At 43.5% G+C, this 19,605-nt stretch overlaps 2 protein-coding genes across 4 annotated transcripts in view; one reads left to right on the forward strand and one right to left on the reverse strand.

The window, feature by feature from the left end:
* AP1S2 (adaptor related protein complex 1 subunit sigma 2) overlaps window positions 1-2,397 on the forward strand; it is a 42,625-nt gene extending 40,228 nt beyond the window's left edge. Inside the window, exon 5 of the mRNA XM_060183018.1 lies at window positions 2,243-2,397. Within this exon, the coding sequence (XP_060039001.1) occupies window positions 2,243-2,335 (93 nt within the window). The 3' untranslated portion in view covers window positions 2,336-2,397. The remainder of the gene's footprint in view (window positions 1-2,242) is intronic.
* Window positions 1-19,605, reverse strand: part of ZRSR2 (zinc finger CCCH-type, RNA binding motif and serine/arginine rich 2) — a 29,710-nt gene that overhangs the window by 3,118 nt on the left and 6,987 nt on the right. For 2 of the 3 annotated variants that reach the window (XM_007538637.3, XM_060183015.1), the window contains 7 exons: window positions 16,504-16,612; window positions 16,236-16,322; window positions 14,364-14,402; window positions 13,697-13,815; window positions 5,935-6,148; window positions 2,347-2,402; window positions 1,565-1,674 (listed from right to left, as the gene is read on the reverse strand). In XM_007538637.3, the coding sequence (XP_007538699.1) occupies window positions 1,565-1,674; window positions 2,347-2,402; window positions 5,935-6,148; window positions 13,697-13,815; window positions 14,364-14,402; window positions 16,236-16,322; window positions 16,504-16,612 (734 nt within the window). The remainder of the gene's footprint in view (window positions 1-1,564; window positions 1,675-2,346; window positions 2,403-5,934; window positions 6,149-13,696; window positions 13,816-14,363; window positions 14,403-16,235; window positions 16,323-16,503; window positions 16,613-19,605) is intronic. The other variant, XM_060183016.1, reaches the window with a different exon arrangement.

A 19,605-nucleotide genomic window follows, 5' to 3' on the forward strand; every position in this document is an offset into this window, starting at 1 on the left:
TATAGTGGGAGAAAAATCCTTGCTCATCTTCTCTGCAACATGGAGTATACCTGTAGACACATCAAGCGCTCTCAATAATAAAATGAGAAGTAATCTCAAAACGGACACCATATCGAAGTCAACATCTTGAAAGAAGTGGCCAATAAAGAGTGCATTTAGAAAATGCTCAATATTAGTTACTAGGGGGAATAACCAAGCCGTTCTTTGTCAAAAGCATGGGGAACAGTCTCCCCCTTTGGGGAAATCAAAGCACCTCACTGACACCACACTGGCTTCCCGAGAGCTGACAGAAGGAGCTGCCTTTATAGGAAAGCCGTGCCAGGTCCCTCGGCTGCGAGCCTTTCAACAGAAAGCAGAAGGTTTTTTTAGTTTTCTAAAGCCAAGAACTCCAAATCTATTTTCTCCCATTTGATAAGTGGTTTTTGAATGACAGCATCCATTAAGACCGAATTCTCAAAGCTTTAGATTTTATAAATGGAAGCAGGTGAGTATAAAGCAGAGCAAAGGGCAAGAGCAGTGCGTCCCCCGACACACTGAGCAAGAAGAACTCCTCCAGCTTCGAGAAATCACAAAATGCAGGCCTCTCACACCACTGGCCACCAGGGACCGACTCACTTCCTGACACTCCTATGAGTCAGTCAAACTCAATGCACCCTTTACGGAACCTAAGCTGTAATCAATCTCTACCGCACAAAAGCACGTATTTCAAGTAATGCAGGAAGTGTTACTGACAGGCCCTGGTTTCCATGGCAGAGATGACTAAAGATTCATTAGGAACAAAGATGAGGTGAAAACAGAGTTCCAGTGAGGGGAGCCAGGAAACCAACCACAACCAAGGAAAAACAGTTGCCCAACAACACAACTTCTCAGGCCTCCTGAGTGTCACACACAAGCCCAGGAGTGACGGATTCGAGCCCCGATTCTGTCACCTGCACACCGTGACTGTCGTCACCGGCTCCATAAAAGCGACCCCTCAAGGTCGGTTCTAAACTCGAACTGTGAGGTATTTTATATAATGTGCTTTGTTCATCTATTGCATCCCTTCATATAACAGGGCAGGTGGGGGTAGACAGCACAATGGTTATGCAAAGAGACTCTCACGCTTGAGGCCTGGAAGCCCCAGGTTCATTCCCGACACCACCATAAGCCAGAGCTAATCAGTGCTCCGGTAAGGAAAAGAAAAAAAAAGAAAAGAAAAGAAAGAAACCAGGGAGTCGGGCTGTAGCGCAGCGGGTTAAAGCGCAGGTGGCGCAAAGCACAAGGACCCGCATAAGGATCCTGGTTCAAGCCCTGGCTCCCCACCTGCAGGGGAGTCGCTTCACAAGCGGTGAAGCAGGTCTGCAGGTGTCTATCTTTCTCTCCCTCTCTCTGTCTTCCCCCTCCCCTCTCCATTTCTCTCTGTCCTATCCAACAACAATGACAACAATAATAACTACAACAATAAAAAAACAAGGGCAACAAAAGGTAATACATAAATAAAAATAAATATTAAAAAAATTTTAAAAAAAAAAGAAAGAAAGAAACCAGTAGGGCAATGAAGGAGAAGCATCATGTTGTATGTTACCACAAATGGCCATCTTCCACCGGGTTACCGGGCAGAATTCACACTGCAGCTGTCGCCCTGCGTACCACCGTCCATTAAACAGAGAAAAGGCTGCTTGGCACTCTTCTTCGCTGTAAACCACAAAGTACAGGATACACTTCACAGGAACTTCCCATTATGTTGCCTCCTCCCATTAGTAATTAACTCTTTTATTAGTTTATTGTAGGAACTCTACTTTTGTACTACCTAGGGAGTCTTCATTAGAGAATTCAAATGCCCAGGCTCACAATTTATTCAAGAACCTTTTTACTCACCCTCCCAGACGCTCTGATGCATGGAAACTGGCTTGAGTCAAAGCTTCTTAAACCGAAAGATTGGACCATTAGAATGCAGAAGTGCTCCCCATTGTGAGAGTCCGCACTTTCTCTGCGAAGATTGCGGGGCCTCCTATTACAATAGCTAATTGCATCCATTAGCCATGGCCTGGCCCAGGCCCACAGCAAGGCTGTCTGAGCAGAAGGGAGGCGTGGGCAGGGACCACCTACGCACTAAGGCTCCGGCTTTCAACTGCTGGCTCTCTCATTTTATATCCTTGTATTTGGGATCCTAGCTAACCCTTTTCAGTTTGCATTTTGATGGTTAAAACCACGTATGTATAAAGTGACTGTTTCTGAATCCCTTCTGTATTTCTGTTATCAGCTCTTTCCATGTCTGAAGAGGCCATGTGTAGCCCGAGAGCTGTACGTTCGGGGGAGATGCCAGGTGTCGACACACTACTGTGAGAGAACGTGAAGAATACTTACGACTGGTATTGAACATACACATTGCCCCTCAGATGAGGTTCCAAATTGCAGCTAACCTAAGGAGTGACGATAAATGCTACTGTTAAAAAAAATGTAAAGCAAGTCCCCCGGTCTTCAACCGCATTTGGTCCGCACTAACATACCAGAATGTTCTGCAGCTGAGACCCTACCACACCCCCACAGCCCTGCCGGGGGGACTGCGGCACACAGCTGCCCTGCAGGCCATCATTATCTAAGCCCTGTTCATCCGGGCTCTTTTGCCCCCCTATATGTGAACTATAGTTCACAAACATGGATAACAATGCAGGGGTTGAAATTCAGCCCACCGATAACACCACCCAGGTTTAATACTAACAGTTTCCATTGTTTAAACATGTACTGACTCATTGGTGAGACAGAGGAGGAGAGAGGGAGAGAGACAGAGAGACAGAGAGAGAGAGAAATGGAGAGAGAGGGAGAGAGAATGTGATGCCAGGGTTGAACTCGGGAGCTCATGCTTGACGGCTCCACACTCCCCACTGCACTACCTCCTGGGCCACAACAGTTGCCAGTTGTGACTGGGAAATTGTGAGACTGTGTAACATTCAAAGCCAGTTCAAGTCCTTTCCATCTATTCTTACTCCCCCTCCGTCACAGATAAGTATCCCAGAGGCGCATCCCAAATACAAAGTCCACCTATACAGACACAGACATCTACAGTCCTCCAGGCGGATGGCATATACACACCTATCTTATGCATGCCATAAAAATAATATGCAAAGCTGGTGCCCATGCACATATATGAACATGTCTCTTATCCATATATGGGCATATTCATATATATATATATATATATATATATATATATATATATATATATATATACCAATAATGTACAGTATAGCTTTATACATTTTAAAAGTCATAAATAGCAACAACTTCAGATGTTACTTCATAGACTTAATGACTATTTTCATTATTGTGTACAGGATATATCAAATTGTTTATCTCGGGCTGGGAGGAGGTGCACTGGGTTAAGCACACACAGTATGAAGTGCAAGGACATGCACAAGGATCCCAGTTCGAGCCCTCAGCTCTCTACCTGTAGGGGGGTCGCTTCACAAGTGATGAAGCAGGTCTGCAGGTGTTTACCTTTTTTTCTCCCTCCCTCTCTCTCTCTACCCTCTCAATTTCTCTCTGTCCTATCCAATAAATTTTTTTAAAGAAAAAAAAAAAAGGCCTCTAGGAGCAGTGGATTTGTAGTGCAGGCACCGAGCCCCAGGGATAACCCTGGAGGAAGAAGAAGAAAGAAAGAAAGAAAAAACAAAACTCCTATTCTAATGATGGTTCTTCAAGGTGTGGCTAATTTGACCTGGCTGCATACCTGCAGTCAGTATTTGATTTTTAGCAGAGCCAGCACCTCATGCACACACAATTCCACTGTCCCCAGACCACTTCATTCAGATAGAGACAGAGAGAAAAAGAGAGACCAAAGATTCCTCTGGCATCACAGCACCTCCCGTGTGCTAGGCCCTCAAATGGCAGTGCATAACCCGTACCTAGCAAGGTCATCTCTCTGGCCCTTGTAGTAAATATTCTTTTAAGATTTCTTTGATTACGGCCCAAGAGGTGGTGCAGTGGATAAAGCAGTGAGTTCTCCAGCATGAGGTCTTGAGTTCAATCCCAGGCACCTACATGTAGTAGAGAGATGCTCGGATTCTCTCTCTCCATCAATAAATAGATATTAAAAAAAATAATAAAAAGAGATTCATCTTCTTTATTGTATACGGGATAAACATTGAAAGAGGTTTAAGAGAAAGAAAGAAGTCAGCTGCTACTGTGGTGCTGGGGGCGGCATGCCAGCCCCATGCTCCACTAGCCAGACAATCTCCACCCTCCAGTGAGCATTCTCGAACACGTCTCCATGGGTGTAAACATTTCCCTAGTGGTTCTGAACAGATGGGAATCTGCAGGTCATGTAGAGCTTCAGCTTCACTAGGTATGGCCACCCTACTCTTTGAAGTGGATTTACCAGTTGGCACACCATCACGGGCTCTTGATATTGGCCAGGTATGGCTGCTGCACTGCTCCTAGCAACGGGTGGGTAGGTGGAACACCTGATTGCCTTCAGAAACGATGACTCTGACTTGGTTCTACAGTCTGCAAATGTCCACACAGTGTTTAGCTTTTTGACTTCCCAAATGAATCTGTAATCCAGTAAGCAAATGTGTTTTAGCATGTTCACCAGCATGAGCGCTTCCAACAGCATCCCAAGGGGAGAGGCTGAGCAGGAGACCCTAGAGACCTTTAATCCGGTGGTTCCCAAGGACCCGTTAGTACTTTTCCAGAATGGATCTGCTGTGAATTTTGGAAATTCACCTACTAAAAGTTTCCTAAAGCGCTCTCCATGTATACTCATACATAAGTTAGGATTTGACTACTGGGGCCTGAAAGCAGTGGTCATTACATTTTACTCTTTGCTTCTTTAACCTAAGGTACATCGATGCTTTTTTTTTTGGTTTTGTTTTCTTTTTCTTAATTAAAAAAAATTCATTGAGACTATCACTCTATCATTTTACATGATGCCAGGGATCAAATCCAGGGCCTTACATATACAATGAATGCAGCTCTCCTTCCTGCTAATGCCAACTCCCGAGTTGAGCCTAGCAATGGCTTAAAATAATACCCTGACTGGCATCTACAAAACACAGCAAGAGACAATACACAGTGAAACCTCAATAGACTGCAGTCGGACCACAGTCCATCCGGGGACCTGGAAGACAGAAAGGAGGGAGAAGCACCACAGGCTGGTTGGACAGAGGGTGCAATGTGCTGGCACCTATCCTGGGGTAATATGGAAACGTACCCTGGTGACAACGATAATCCTGTACTCAATGCTTCCTCAGTGAAGTGATACTAAAGCTGGGATAAATAAATGAATAACCAATACTGTGTATTCTGAATGTCTTCTTTTCACCCTGAATGCCAGGCCACAAGACATGACTTGGGGAACACTATGTTTAGCATTAGAAGTTACCAATGAACAAAAGCAATGTAAGACACAAGCAAAACAAACAAAAAGGACATGAGATATCTTTGTTTGGAAATAAGACAGTCAGAAGTCCTTTGTGCAGGACAAAGACTGTGCGCCTCAGGTGGCAACTGTAACACAACGCAACAAGCTTGGGGAGTGGGGGGAGCCCCAGTGTACACTGTGGCTCTAGCTGAGACTGTGAGCCTCAGAGTGAGCCTGTGGACAGTCATCTGCAGAGAATTCACCAACTGCACAAGAGTTGGACCAGCACTAAAAGTAGTTGAAATCACCTTTTCAATCTAGATGCTAGTAGGCAGGAAGCAGTGTGCTAGTGAGGGTGCCTGAGTTCATGTGGAAATTCTACCATGTTTGCAATAGGGCAGAAAGGGAGACAGCAGGAAGGACCAGTTACCGAGAGCCTAGGGTGCCCATACCAGGCTGGCACAGTGCCATCACACACACACACACACACACACACACACACACCCCAAACTTTGCCCGAGCTCTCTGACCCAGTGAGGACTTTCACGGGGAGCAAACACACGGCTTCCTTCTGGTGTACAGCACATGCCCACCTTGAACTGGATCACTTTGCCCACATTCTTGAACTCTGGGAGCACATCATCGTAGAAGTCTAGGAACTGCTGATAGGTTTCCTCTTCGCTGTACTCCAGGCCGGCATCGGGGTCATAGTCATCCCTTCTGCACTGCTCCATGCCAAAGGTCGTGAACATACTTCTAATAAGAAGTGTAGGACTTGATGTCGGAAAGTTGTGTTTCCGTGAGCATCTGCATTTCAAAGAGAAACATCATTTCAGCAGTTGAAGGGTTAGATATTACTTTTTTTTTTAAGCTTTGTTTTAAACTATGAGTTACGTGCCCATTTAGACTCATTATAAGGTCATAAACCCCATTCACATGCTAAATTTCAACATTTAAAAACTTTTCTTAAGACTGATCAATATACTAGTTTTCAGCAAAATGTAAAGTTGAGAGTCACATAGCTCGCCAGATAGGGAGTCTGCCTTGCCACGTGTATGACCCAGGTTTCCGGCCCAGCATCACAGAATGTTCTGGCACTGTGGTCTCAGTCTCTCTCTCTGCATGAAAAAGCAACCCAGTCCGCATACACCTGCACACACGCAAAGGGAAAGTTAGGAATTGTTCTGAAGCTTGATGATGGCCAGGAAGTCCAATGCATGTGGAAGCAGAGTGGAAAAGGTCCACCGACTGACAGACCATGGCACTAGGCCCGGAGTGCCAAATATGGAGCTCAGAAGGGAGGTGAGGATAATACAGTCCTGACTCTAGGCTATTTTCAATCCTCTCAACACTCAGACGTTCCCGTTTTGTGGAATACTTCAATTTCATGTGTGCACGCCTCCAAGTGCACGGCATTATGATCTTCCCCTCTGCCCCATATAACCAGTGAGGACAGTTTGGACTAATGCATTCCCTATTTTACAAGGAAGAAAGTCAAGGCCTAGAGAAGCACATGTAGCCTGGTGTTTCCCACATGGCTGGCAGAGGATGGAGCCAAGAGATCTGAGTCCACCTACAATCTAGTACCTGTTTTTAATAAGGGACCCAGCAGATGTTTGCACAGAACAAGTTTCATAGTTTAAACTGAACCATGCTGTCCCTGAGTAATTTTTTTTCAAACATATCTTCTATGTTTGAAAAAAACATAGGATAGTCACCAGGGAGGGGACTTGCTTTGTCATGTGTGCGACTCAAGTTTGAACCCAAGCCCCACAGTACTAGGGGAAGCTTCAGTATTAAGGTGTCTTCCCCTCTTTCCCTGTCCCTGTCTCTCTCTCTCTATTTGAAGAAGTCAGTCTGGAGCAGTGAAGGCCCAGTGACAAGGAAATGAAAAACTTCTATAAGTTTGCTTCCTCCTCCTCTTACTCTTCATGTGGTGCATGGGCACACAGGTGGGCTGCACATGGCAAGGTACATGCTCTACCTAGTGAGTTTTCTCTGGCTCTCAACTGTACATTTGAATAAGTCAATCTACTGACTAGTCTTAGATCGTCAAAAATAAATTAGTGGGAGTATTAATGGTTTACATTCCAGTAGTTCACACATGGTTTAGGTAATTTTGAAGTGTTGAAATCTGACATATAAATAGAGTTCATGATCTTACATTTAAGTTTCTTACCTTTCCCTAAAATAAAATGAGGGGGAAACGATGTAGTTCACGAATTTTTTTTTTTTGGTGGAACTAGGGCCTCCTACTCCTCAGAGAGAGACAGAGGGACAGAAATAGAAAGACACCACAGCAGCGGAACTCCCCTCCATGGCTAGGGTTTTAGTTAAGTTGATTAAGACACAATCTCTAAGTAAAAAAAAAAAAAAAATCCAGAAAGACAAGTGTCCCCTGCCCCTGCACACCCGACACACACACACACACACACACACACACACACACACACACACACACACACACAGCCATCACCAAAATTTAAGAGGAAAAAAAAAGCTGAAGAGCAGGCCAAGTGTTGGAAAAGGCAGCTGTGGTTCCTGAAATGATGACAGTAAAATCGCACTCACTGCCCATGCCGTACCCTACACTGTGCCCCCGTAAGAGTATGCACATAGAATGCCCACTTCAGGAGTGTGCAGGCAGCGTTCATTCACGTGACATGTCCTGGTTTCCTAAGGTCCTACCTAGATCATTCAGTGACAGACCCGGCAGGAAGACCCATCTTCCCAAGCGTGACTACTACAGAACAAAGAGAGAGTGTTTAGCCCAGCTGCCAGAGTGAGTAGTGACTCAGAATTTGACACACATTCAGAATTCAGCAAGCAACCAAACTTAACAAGGTGAAAATGCAGCTTGTGGGCCTATGGCATCTGAAGAACTTGTCTCTAGTTCCCGGGGGTCAAACTTGAGTTTTAGAACTGAGTCAAAGTCCTAGTTGTAGTCAAAACCTTCATTTGGTCTGGAGGCAGTCTGCACAATCTGAGTGTATTCAAGACCAGTCCGAGGGCAGGGGAGACAGCCTAATTAACGGTGATGCAAAAAGACTCCCATCCCTGAGGCTCCAAAGTCCCATGTTCAACTCCTACACCATCATAAGCTAGAGCTGAGAGGTGCTCTGGTCTGTCTCTTTCTATTATCTCTCATTAAAATAAAACAAATGAGGGGGGCCGGGCGGTAGCACAGCAGGTTAAGCGCACATGGCACCAAGCTCAAGGACTGGCATAAGGTTCCCGGTTCGAGCCCCTGGCTCCCCACCTGCAGAGGGGTCGCTTTACAAGCAGTGAAGCAGGTCTGCAGGTGTCTTTCTCTCCCCTTCTCTGTCTTCTCCACCTCTCTCCATTTCTCTCTGTCCTAGCCAACAATGACAGCAATAACAACAACAACACCGATAAACAACAAGAGCAACAAATGGGAGAAAATAGCCTCCAGGAGCAGTGGATTCTTAGTGCGGGCACTGAGCCCCAGTGATAACCCAGAAGACAGACAAAATAAAATAAAAATTAAAAATAAATGAAATCTATTTTTTAAAAACAAGTCCTCCTGAAAAGTCAAGTAAGACAACAGTGACTACAGAGGGAGCAGTCTACATGCTAGGGAACCAAGCCCGAGTGGTTTTCGGAGTTAGCTGAGAAGAACTGAGATGTCTCAACTATTGCTCCATGTCATGTTTCAGATCTTGAAGAGTGAGGGAATCCCACCTGTTACTGACAAATCAGTCATGCTTGGAACTCTGGTGTAGGACAAACTGTTTACCCGTTACTGGGATATTCAAATCTAGTAAGTGCCACAAAATCACATAAGACATGCCTTAGCCCAGAGACAGCACGTCCAAGGTGTGCGGCTCTCAATGGCCACCCAGGCAGAGCAAACCAAGGCTGCCCTTCCCTCCGGAGCACACAGGTAGCCAGTACTTCATGGAATCAAGGTACATGCTAAAGTCCGGCTGTAATCACTTCTTCTTTGATTAATCCACCAGCAATGTTGGTTGGATGAGTTCATTTATTCATTTATTTTGGATAGAGAGAGAAATCAAGAGAAGAGGGGAGTTACAAAGGGTGAAAGAGAGAGTGGCACCTACAGCACTGCTTTACCCCTGCAGGTGGGGAGTGGGGGGTGAGCTCAGTACACTGTAATGTGTTCGCTCTACTGGGTAAGCCAGCACCTGACCCCTGCAATCACTTCTTAAAGGCCTCTGTAATGTTATTTATTTATTTATTTATTTATTGCCTCCAGGGCTATCACTGGGACTCAGTGCCTGGACTACAAATCCACTGCTCCTAGAAGCCATGTTTTTCCCCCCATTTTTCTGTTATTGTTATTGCTGTTCTTGTTGTTGGATAGGACAGACAGAAATGGACAGGGGAGGGGAAGACAGGGGGGAGAGAAAGATAAGACACCTCCAGACCTGCTTCACCTCTTGTGAAGCGACCGCCCCCAGCAGGTGGGGAGCCGGGGCCTCGAACCGGGATCCTTACGCCGGTCCTTGCACATCCTACTATGTGCACTTAACCCACTGCGCTACGCCCAGACCCCTGTAATGCTACTTTTTAAAAAAAAAACAATTTTTTTCTATTATTTATTTTCTCTTTTGTTGCCCTTGTTGTTTTATTGTTGTAGTTATTATTATTGTTGTTATTAATGTCGCTGTTGTTGGATAGGACAGAGAGAAATGGAGAGAGATGGGGAAGGCAGAGAGGGGGAGAGAAAGACAGACACCTGCAGACCTGCTTCACCGCTTGTGAAGCGACTCCCCTGCAGGTGGGGAGCCGGGAGCTCGAACCGGCATCCTTACGCCGGTCCTTGTGCTTGGCGCCACATGCAGTTAACCCGTTGCGCTACCACCCAACTTTTTTCTTGTAATGCTCTTTTTTTAATGTAATGCTTTTTTTGTAATGCTACTTTTTAAAAAATATTTATTTACTTATTTATTCCCTTTTGTTGCCCTTGTTGTTTAATTGTTATAGGTATTATTGTTGTCGTCACTGTTAGATAGGACAGAGAGAAATGGAGAGAGGAGGGGAAGACAGAGAGAAAAGGGGAGAGAAAGACAGACACCTGCAGACCTGCTTCACCACTTGTGAAGCGACTCCCCTGCAGGTGGGGAGCCGGGGGCTTGAACCGGGATCCTTATGCCCATCCTTGCGCTTTGCGCCACGTGCACTTAACCCGCTGTGCCACCGCCCGACTCCCTGTAATGCTACTTTTAACAAAATATCCTTCAAAGTTATTATCCTCCTTCGTACGCACTGTCTTTACATAGTCTTTCATGGAAGAAGCATTTATAATCTAATGTCAGGAAAGCCTTTGTCTTTCCGGAACTACAATTACTCTTCCTTTTTGCTCAGGGTCACTGAGCTCTTAGCTGCTGGAATGTGTTAGAATCCAGAGTCGGATGTACTGCACATACATTAACTCACTTGCTCCTCCTTTCCTTGCTTTCAATGCTTCTTGTTTATATTAAGCTTAGCTTAATAGGATTGAGCCTTTTTAAAATCACTTCTGGAAACCAGTGAGGTGTAAATAAGTAATTTAATAAATAAATCTCACCTTCCATCAGTGCTTATGTTCTTTCTGGAAGAGGAAAACAAAACAAACAAAACAAACAACCCCTCCCCACAGAATTCCCCTCACAGCTGTGCTTTCAAAAGGCATCAGCTCCAGCACAGGTCTACTTATTTACAGAAACAAAGCCACCACAGAAATATTTATATTTAGGTTAGGGGTGGGCTTGTCTGGTGATGTGACGGACCCTCACAGAAGAACTGCTTGGTCTGGTTTACAGAAAAGACAGCAGCAGCTTAGTCTGAAGGAGGAGTGCCGGATTTGTATAGAATGTCATTTCACAGTTCATCACTTGAATAATAAAAACACTCAAATCGCTCTACTTTTTTTTTTATAGCTGTGATGGTAAAGTTTCATATGCCTTCTAAAGAATGCTCATAACTAATCTGCCGACTGCCAATATTTCCCTCAGAACTCAGGGCTGGGATCTGAAAGCCTGACAGTCTACTACCCATTCTTCAAATAAATACTATCAGCCTGCAACTCCATTTCCCTTGCACTCACTTATGCCCAATAAGAGGCCAGAATCAGATGACCATGAGTCTTCAAATTTAAGGGAATGTGAGAAATACATCAGGAGTGAGGAAAATGGCAGCAAGACCTTCAATGCAATTAGCTTCAATTACCTGTGCAAATAGGAGCTTACACGGTGTGTCTCAATTGTCTTTCAAAGGCAATTCATTGTAATGGACTTTGAGGGCATTATGCTAAGTGAAATAAATCAGAAAGAGAAAGACAGTTGCTCTTTTTTTCTCACTCACATATGAAACAGCAATAGACAAAGAAAACCTGACCAGGCTAGTGATGGTTGTTAGAGGCAGGGGGAAAAGGGGCAAAGGGGCTCAAAGATAGGAACTTCCATTTCTAAGTCCTTGTAACCAGAGCCTGTGAATCCTTACTCTGACACACTGGAAATTTACAATCCCAGTTCTGAAATGCAGAAAGAGTATCATATTCTACACCAGTAGCTCTTAATCCTGAGATACTCAACTTGAGGCTGGCATTCTCGGGGCAGGTGCTAGGGACTGAACCTAGGGATTCATATATGTGAAGTATGCACTCTGCCACTGAAGACATACACATACGTTTTTCAAGTTTTCTAGGTGATTCTAAGGTACATCCAGGGGAGAACCACCGTTCCTAACAAATGTGAAATCGTGGGAGGGCTTACATTAAAAAAGACAAAGACTGGGGGCTGGGGAGCGGGGCACCCAGTTGAGTGCCCACATCACTATGTGCAAGGACCCTGGTTCGAGTCCCCACTCCCCATCTGCAGGAGGTGGGGAAGCTTCAAGAGTGGTGAAGCAGGTCTGTAGGTGTCTCTCTCCCTCTGCCGCTCTCTTTCTCCCCTCCCCCTCTCAATTTTTCTCTGTCCTATCAAAGAAAATAGAAAGAGAAAAAATAAATTGAAAAGAAGGCCCATATTTCAAAGGAGGAAATGAAACTCCTAGCATAGATAATTTTACGAATAAAATAAACATGAGAGGCAACATACAGTTTCTCATTAAATCATATGAACTTGCCTACTCAATCCCTTCTGAGGATTAACAGCACACTAAGATATGATTAGAGCCTCTCTTCTGCAGCATATGCATAGTAATAATTATTTTGCCAGCCTCAGATGGATTCATTCACCACTATGAATTATTTACCTACTCAGAATAATTCACTCACAAATAAGCCCAATTATAAAAATCACCACTGCCAGGCATACAGCAGATATTTAAATATTTGCTAAATGAATGAAGACATTGGCACTTAGTTTTCCACATGAGTGTTTTGTTTCAAAAAATACTAATCCAAAATGGGCAGGAAGCAAGGTTATTTCAGAGAACAAAGGCAGCAATAGCCAAAGAAAAATGACTGCGAACAACAAACACACTTGTTCTTAAACCTTGCGTGCACTTACTCATGTCTGCCTCACAACCCCCTAATAAGGGGGCTGTTTTGTTATCAGAGCTCAGCTCTGGCTGATGGTGGTGCTAAGGACTGAACCTGGGACCTTGGAGCCTTAGGCATGAAAGTCTTTTACATAACCATTATGCTATTTCCTCAGCACTCCCCCTACCCCCCACACACACCCATTCTTTTTTTCTTTTAGACAGAGGGTGAGAGACAGAGAGAAGGCAAAAGGCAAACTAGGCAGCACCGCTCCAATGCCATGAGGCTTCCCCATGGCAGGCATTCCCATGTGGTAACCAAGGGCTAGAACCCAGGTCCTCACTCTATCTCCTGGCCCAGGCTGCTATTTTAATTTTCATTTTACAGATAAGGAAACTAAGGCACCAAGGATATAAGGAACCTTCCCAAACTGACAGCAGCCTAAAGCCAGCTTTTGGACCCGGGTTCGTCCCACAGTCAAAGCAGACTAAGAACAGCAATTCAGAATCTTGTTCGTCTGCTCACTCAGACCCTGCCTTTCATGGACAGCCCTTTTGGCCTGCCATTTCTGCCAAACCTCACTCATGGGCAAAAGAGTTTGTCTTATAATGATCTCCCCATCCAAGTTCTCACAAGTGGACTCATGCAAGCACAGGAAGGAAACAGAAAGCCAAAGGGCCTTGAAAGGCTGTGGGAGGAAGACAGAGGCAGCAGCCTCAGAGAATGAAGCTACAGTCTGAGCGAGTAGGCTGGGGTAGCAAAAGGTGGGCAGTTTGGGGATACAAGCAACCAGAATATAGGAGGCACCTGACTGGACATAGTTCCACCGCCAGCTCGTGCTGGCCCCCAAGAGAGCTCACAAAATCTTGAATCAATTCATTCTGACATGAGAAAGCCAATCCAGTTACCTATCTCCAAACCGGCATGCTCCTGTTTTGCTGAAGAATGGGCAGTTAGCTCGATCTTTCTCCATTACTCTTACATCCGTGGGTGGTTCTGGGTTTTGCCACGTAGCTCCATTTTCCAACTGTTGGAAATAACCGTGACTTTACTGGTGGTGTGAACACCCGCGGAGAATTCAGTGTTCAAAAGTTACTCAGCTATTTTTGTTAAAAATTAAAATGGGTTCATTTAAGAAAATGCGTGTTGACACTGTCACACACAGCTGAGATGTCACTAAGCTGTACTGCTTGCTTGGCTTCCACTCACTGTCCAGTACCTGGCGCTACTATGGCTCCCAGCTACTGGGAGCAGTCAGCAAGATTTCCCTTCTGTTCATTCATTCTGAAAAGGATCAAAGGACTTATGATTAAGGACCCACCTCTGAGAGGAATCTCAATTACTCTGAATCAAGCTAAATGTATACACACTTCAGGACTATAACTCAGGTCAGCGCACATGTTTTTGCTGAGCAAGAAACTTGGGGGTGGGGTGGGCGTGTAGAAATCATAAAGCCACAAAATTGATTCTGGATATAAAGGTGTGACCGAAATGACTGTAGAAAAAAAAGAACAGTACTGCTTTTGAAGAAATACAAATTGATCTCAGATTCTTCATGAAAAGGTTTATAAATACCTCACTTTCTGCTCGCTCCAGCATCTTCTGCACAGCCTCCTACAAAGAGTGCAAACACAAGACTAATGAAAACCTGAAAGTCAGATATGTCACACTGGTTTCTCTTGTTAAGAATCTCAGGGGTAATGTTTTTAAAACTGATCCAAACAGAAAGGTTCAGGTCCTAATATGCTTTCTATGGCAGAGATCTATTGAAAAACTTTCAAAGGACCGATGGCTGAGAAGCCTTAGTCAACCAGGTATTTAATAGCTCAGCTCACCTTGCAAGACCATCTTTCTAGCAGTTTCAGAAACAGTAACATTTCATAGTTTTGAGGGTTTTAACAGCAGGTACTAATAAATAACCAAATGCAGTGTTAGCTGAAATTAACATTTAAAAGGTATTTAATATGACATGAGTAGTAGTAATTAGTAATTATGTGGAAGTCACAAATTTCCCATACAGCAAAAGATTATTCGCAGTCCTTTGCAGTATGCCAGTAAATGTTGCCTCACTGGTGTTTACAGAAGTTTTAAATTGCATTCCAGAGTTTTCTCTTCTCTAGCCCCCTACTTCATTACATGAAAGACTCACCTGCACTAAGGGGCCTGGGAATATGGCCAAATGAGTTCTGGTTGTTTCCTAGTCCCCTCAGTAAGTGCCCCATCACTCTGCTTTATTTCTTTATTGCTCTTACATGACCACAGAGTGTTTAAAATGGCCTTTTCTGTTTACTTATCAGTCAGCTCTGCATCTAGTAAACTAAAATCAGTACAAGCGGGGATTTTTGCAAATACAGCCTAGTTTTAGTCACTTGCGTACTATCTAGGGCAGCTCTCATGGGACACTGGCAGAGCCTGCAACGCTGACTATCTGACCCTTTGCAGAACACAGTCAAGCAGCTCCAGGTAAAAAGGGTAAGATGGGTAAAGCTAAAGAAAAAGTCTTAAGCTACCTGCCACTAACAAGGAACAAAACAAGGTGCAAGGTTGTGATTGCGAAGAAACAAGAGATTTGTTCTACACACACAGTTGCTCCTGAAGGACATCTCCCCAAGCCTCGGAGGTTCCTCATTGCATAGAGTTATAAAGTATCTCATTACGTGAATGAATGAACTTCCCAGAAGCACTGACGGGGGTTGGGACTGATTGTCAGGGGGAACCAACGCTGTGATTAGAGGATCGGAACTTCCAGCCCCAATTCCAGACCTCTAGGGAGGGGAGACAGACTGGAAGGTGAATCAATCACCAATGATTTAATCAGTCCTATCCCTGTAATAAAGTCTCTATAAATACCCAAGAGGAAGGGCCTTTGGAGAGCTTTAGACTGTTAGGTGCATAAGAGATTGGGGAAGACAGTACACGTCTGACAAGGAAACTCAGTGCCCTTTTCCCAGACCTGGTCTTACGCTGTTCCTGAAGTCTGTTCTTTGTAATGAATTACTGATCTAGTGAGTAAATGGATTTCTTGAGTTCCACCAGACAGTCTAGCAAACTAACCAAACCTGAAGAAAGGGAGGTAGGAATCTGATTCAGAACCAGTCACTCAAAAGCCCAGGCAATAATTTAGGTTTGTGGCTGGCATCTGAAGCAGAGGGTAGTCTTAGGCGACTCAGCCCTTATGGAATTTTGACTGCCTCTGGGTAGACACTGTCACAATGGGGTTGACTTTTCAACATGGGGTTGCTGTCTGAGAATGGCTTGATGGTGCAAAACCTCCAAGTCCACAGTGGAACTGACTGAGAAACACTAATACACATAAGAAAACTCTAGTGTCTGTTGAAACCGAACACATGACTGAGCAAACAAAGGAAGCCCAAGCCCTGCCATGCTGAGAGCCTGCTCTGCTCACGGAGGGTATGCAGAGTGCTTATCCCCCAGGCGGGCAATCACCTCTCTTTCTCTTTTCTCTTGCAGCTTCTGCTCTTCTTCCTCTTTCTCTTTTCTCTGCTGTTCTTCCCATTCTTCCTTTAGCTTTCTCTTCATAGGAGAGGGAAAAAAGAGAAAAAGAAACATTAGTGCTTTTCAGACTCATTTGTTGAGTCTTATGAGGCAAAGAAGTAAATGTTAACAACAATGGGAAACATCAGTTCTTTCAAGTAACTCTGATTGAGAGCTGTTTTGGTTAACTAATTAGCTGGGTATCCGATTAATACTATACCTCTTCTGCTTCCTGCCTTTTTCTAGTTGCGTCTTCCTTTTCCTTCTTTATTCGGAATTCTTTCTGTGCCTTCTCTTCCCGCTGTAACCATTCCTCATGCAACTTTTGCCTACCAATGGAATGATGTAACCAAAGGAGAGAATTGGGCATTAATCTATAAAGGCATACATATATACATACATAATAGTTAAATAACACATTTGGGAATGATTAAACTATCATGAAAGACAGTTCCTAAAAGGTAGGGGTAAGAGGGCAAGACTATTTATGTAGAGATCTTGGGGAAAGAAAAACACTACATTTCAGCAACTATCTTCCTAGGGGCTATCAGCTTAAAAAAATATATATCAACTTCATAGTCTGTGACATCTTTTATACTGAAATAACACTACAACTTTCTCTTCGGGAAGATCATAGTAATGCTTAGGTGCCAACAAAGTAGGAGACAAGCATCTAACAGTATGTCCCTCAGTACATTCAGAAATGCTCACCCTTCCTACATTATGCATTTTACAGGAGGGGTCATAGGATGGCAGCACTATGAACACCTGTAATCTTCAGCCATAAGCCTTTAGACTGCTACTCTGCACAGACTCCTGTGGTTTGCCCACACACCTAGACTGAAAGAATGAAAAACAAAATTCCATTGTGATGGTCAATAAAGACAGCCATCGGGTTTAAGGAAAAAAAAAAAAAAAAAAAGACAAGAATTAGGAAAATCAACTAGTGAGGTGTTGAGTTTATTTTCTTAGATGACTAATTAAAAAGAGTGATATCATCTTTAAAAACTGGCCAAGTGTTGGGCTGGAGAGACAGCATAATGGTTCTGCAAAAGACATTCGTGCCTGAGGTTCAGATATCCCAGGTTCAATCCCCAGCATCACCAATAAACCAGAGCTAAGCAGGGCTTTGGTCTTTCTCTGTATCTTTCTCTCTGCAGCCATCTTTCATGAAAATAAATAAGTAAATAAATAAATAAATGGCACGTGTCTCAGACATCTAATATCCCAAGTTTCTAAATGAAAGATGGGCTGTGTTTCTGAAGTTTATTTGCCAATCTGGTGGTTAGCACCCAAAGCACGTTTTCCTCTGAATTTGTACAAGGGAAATGAAATATGAAAAGCTGCTTTGTTTTACTCCAGCAGCACCAGGGGTGACATTAAGACTTTATGGCTAGCCTTGGGAATTAACTAGACTTTCAAATACTGGGGGTTGAACCCAGGCCTCATACACATGAAGCATGTGCTCTGCCACCGAGTCTCTTTTTCTTCTATTCTAAACGATGGCTAAGTATGGGCACTAATAAAAAGAATTCCCACTGTTTATACTTCTTAAGTATATGGATTTTTTTTCAAAACCATTTATTAACAAAAACAGTGGGGGGTGGTGGTACTGGTTTACAGTACAGTTGCTGATATACAGTCACAGATACTATGCTCTGAATGTCCCTGATTCTATAAGGGGAGTGCTATGATTGACTTACCTTTATATTTAAGGCAGAGAAAGTAAAGCTAAAGCTACTGGAGCACAGCTAGTCAGTAGAGAACCCAGGAGAAATGGGAGACAGTACTTGCAAATCATCTATCTCGCAAGGGGTTAACATCTAAAATAAATTTAAAAATTCATACAGCTAAATAGTGGAAACAATCAAGTTAATAAACAGGCAGAAAATCTCAACAGATTTTTTTTTTCCTAAAGATAATACACAGATGGCCAACAGGCACATGAACAAATGCTCAACATCACTGCAGGGAAATGCAAATCAAAACCACAATGAAATGTCACTTCACATCTGATTAGAATCCATATAGTGAAAAAAAAAAATAGAAAGAGAGAGGGAGATGACAAGTGCTGGTGAGGCTAGAGAAAAGGCAGTCCTTGTGAACAGAAACTGGTTCAGCCATTCCGGGAAATGGTGTGAAAATTCTTCAAGAAATAAAAAAAAAAAAAAAAAATAGAACTACCATATGATCCAGTGATCCCACTTCTGAGGATTTAGCCAAAGAAAATGAAAACACTAACTCAAAAGGACAGCTGCACCCTCATGTTCATTTCAACATTGTTTGCAAAAGCCAAACTATGGAAAACAACCTCATTGTTCACTGATGGATGAATGAATAAAGAAAATGTGATATGGATGCAGACGTCATCCGATTTAGGCATAAAACGAAATGAAATATTGCTGTGTGTGATAACATGAATGGACCTTGACAATCTTGGGCTTAAGTGGAATAAGTCAGTCAAATAAAGTAGAACTTCACTTATACGTGGAACCAAGCTCATCGACACAAAGGACAGATTAGTAGGTGCTGGGTAAGAAAAAGAGAATAGAGAGGCTCAAAGGAACAAACTCCCAGCTATACAATATGCTCTGGGATATACTATCCAACACAGTGACTACAGTACTGCAGTGCATATTTAAAAAAAAAAGAATATATATATATATATAGCCTCCAGGGTTATCACTGGGGCTCAGTGCCTGCACTAGGAATGCACTGCTCCTGGAGGCTATTTTTCCCATTTTTTGTTGCCCTTATTGTTTATCGTTGCTGTTGTTATGATTACTGTTATTATTATTATTGTCATTGCTGTTTGATAGGACAGAGAGAAATGGAGAGAAGAGGGGAAGACAGAGGGGGAGAGAAAGACAGACACCCGCAGACCTGCTTCACCGCTTGTGAGGCAACCCCACTGCAGGTGGGGAGCCCTGGACTCGCACAGAGATCCTTACACCGGTCCTTGCGCTTCGCACCATGTGCGATTAATCTGCTGTGCCACCATGGCACCTGAAAAAAAAATTTTATATATATAGTTCTATGGATGTTTGTATTTTTGAATAGTTGTTTAGGCAGTTCTAAATTTTAGTCTGACTTAGTAAATAATTCAATTGCTACTTTATAGTGTTATACTAATTATTAAAATATCTGAGATTCTGTGGTCCGGGAGGTGGCACAGTGATAAAGCTTTGGACTCTCAAGCATAAGGTCCCGAGTTCAATCCCCGGCAGCACATGTGCCAGAGTGATCCTGGTTCTTTCTCTCTCCTCCTATCTTTCTCATAAATAATATATATATATATATATATATATATATATATATATAT

Source organism: Erinaceus europaeus, chromosome X, assembly GCF_950295315.1.
Source record: "Erinaceus europaeus chromosome X, mEriEur2.1, whole genome shotgun sequence".
Lineage (NCBI taxonomy): Eukaryota > Metazoa > Chordata > Mammalia > Eulipotyphla > Erinaceidae > Erinaceus > Erinaceus europaeus.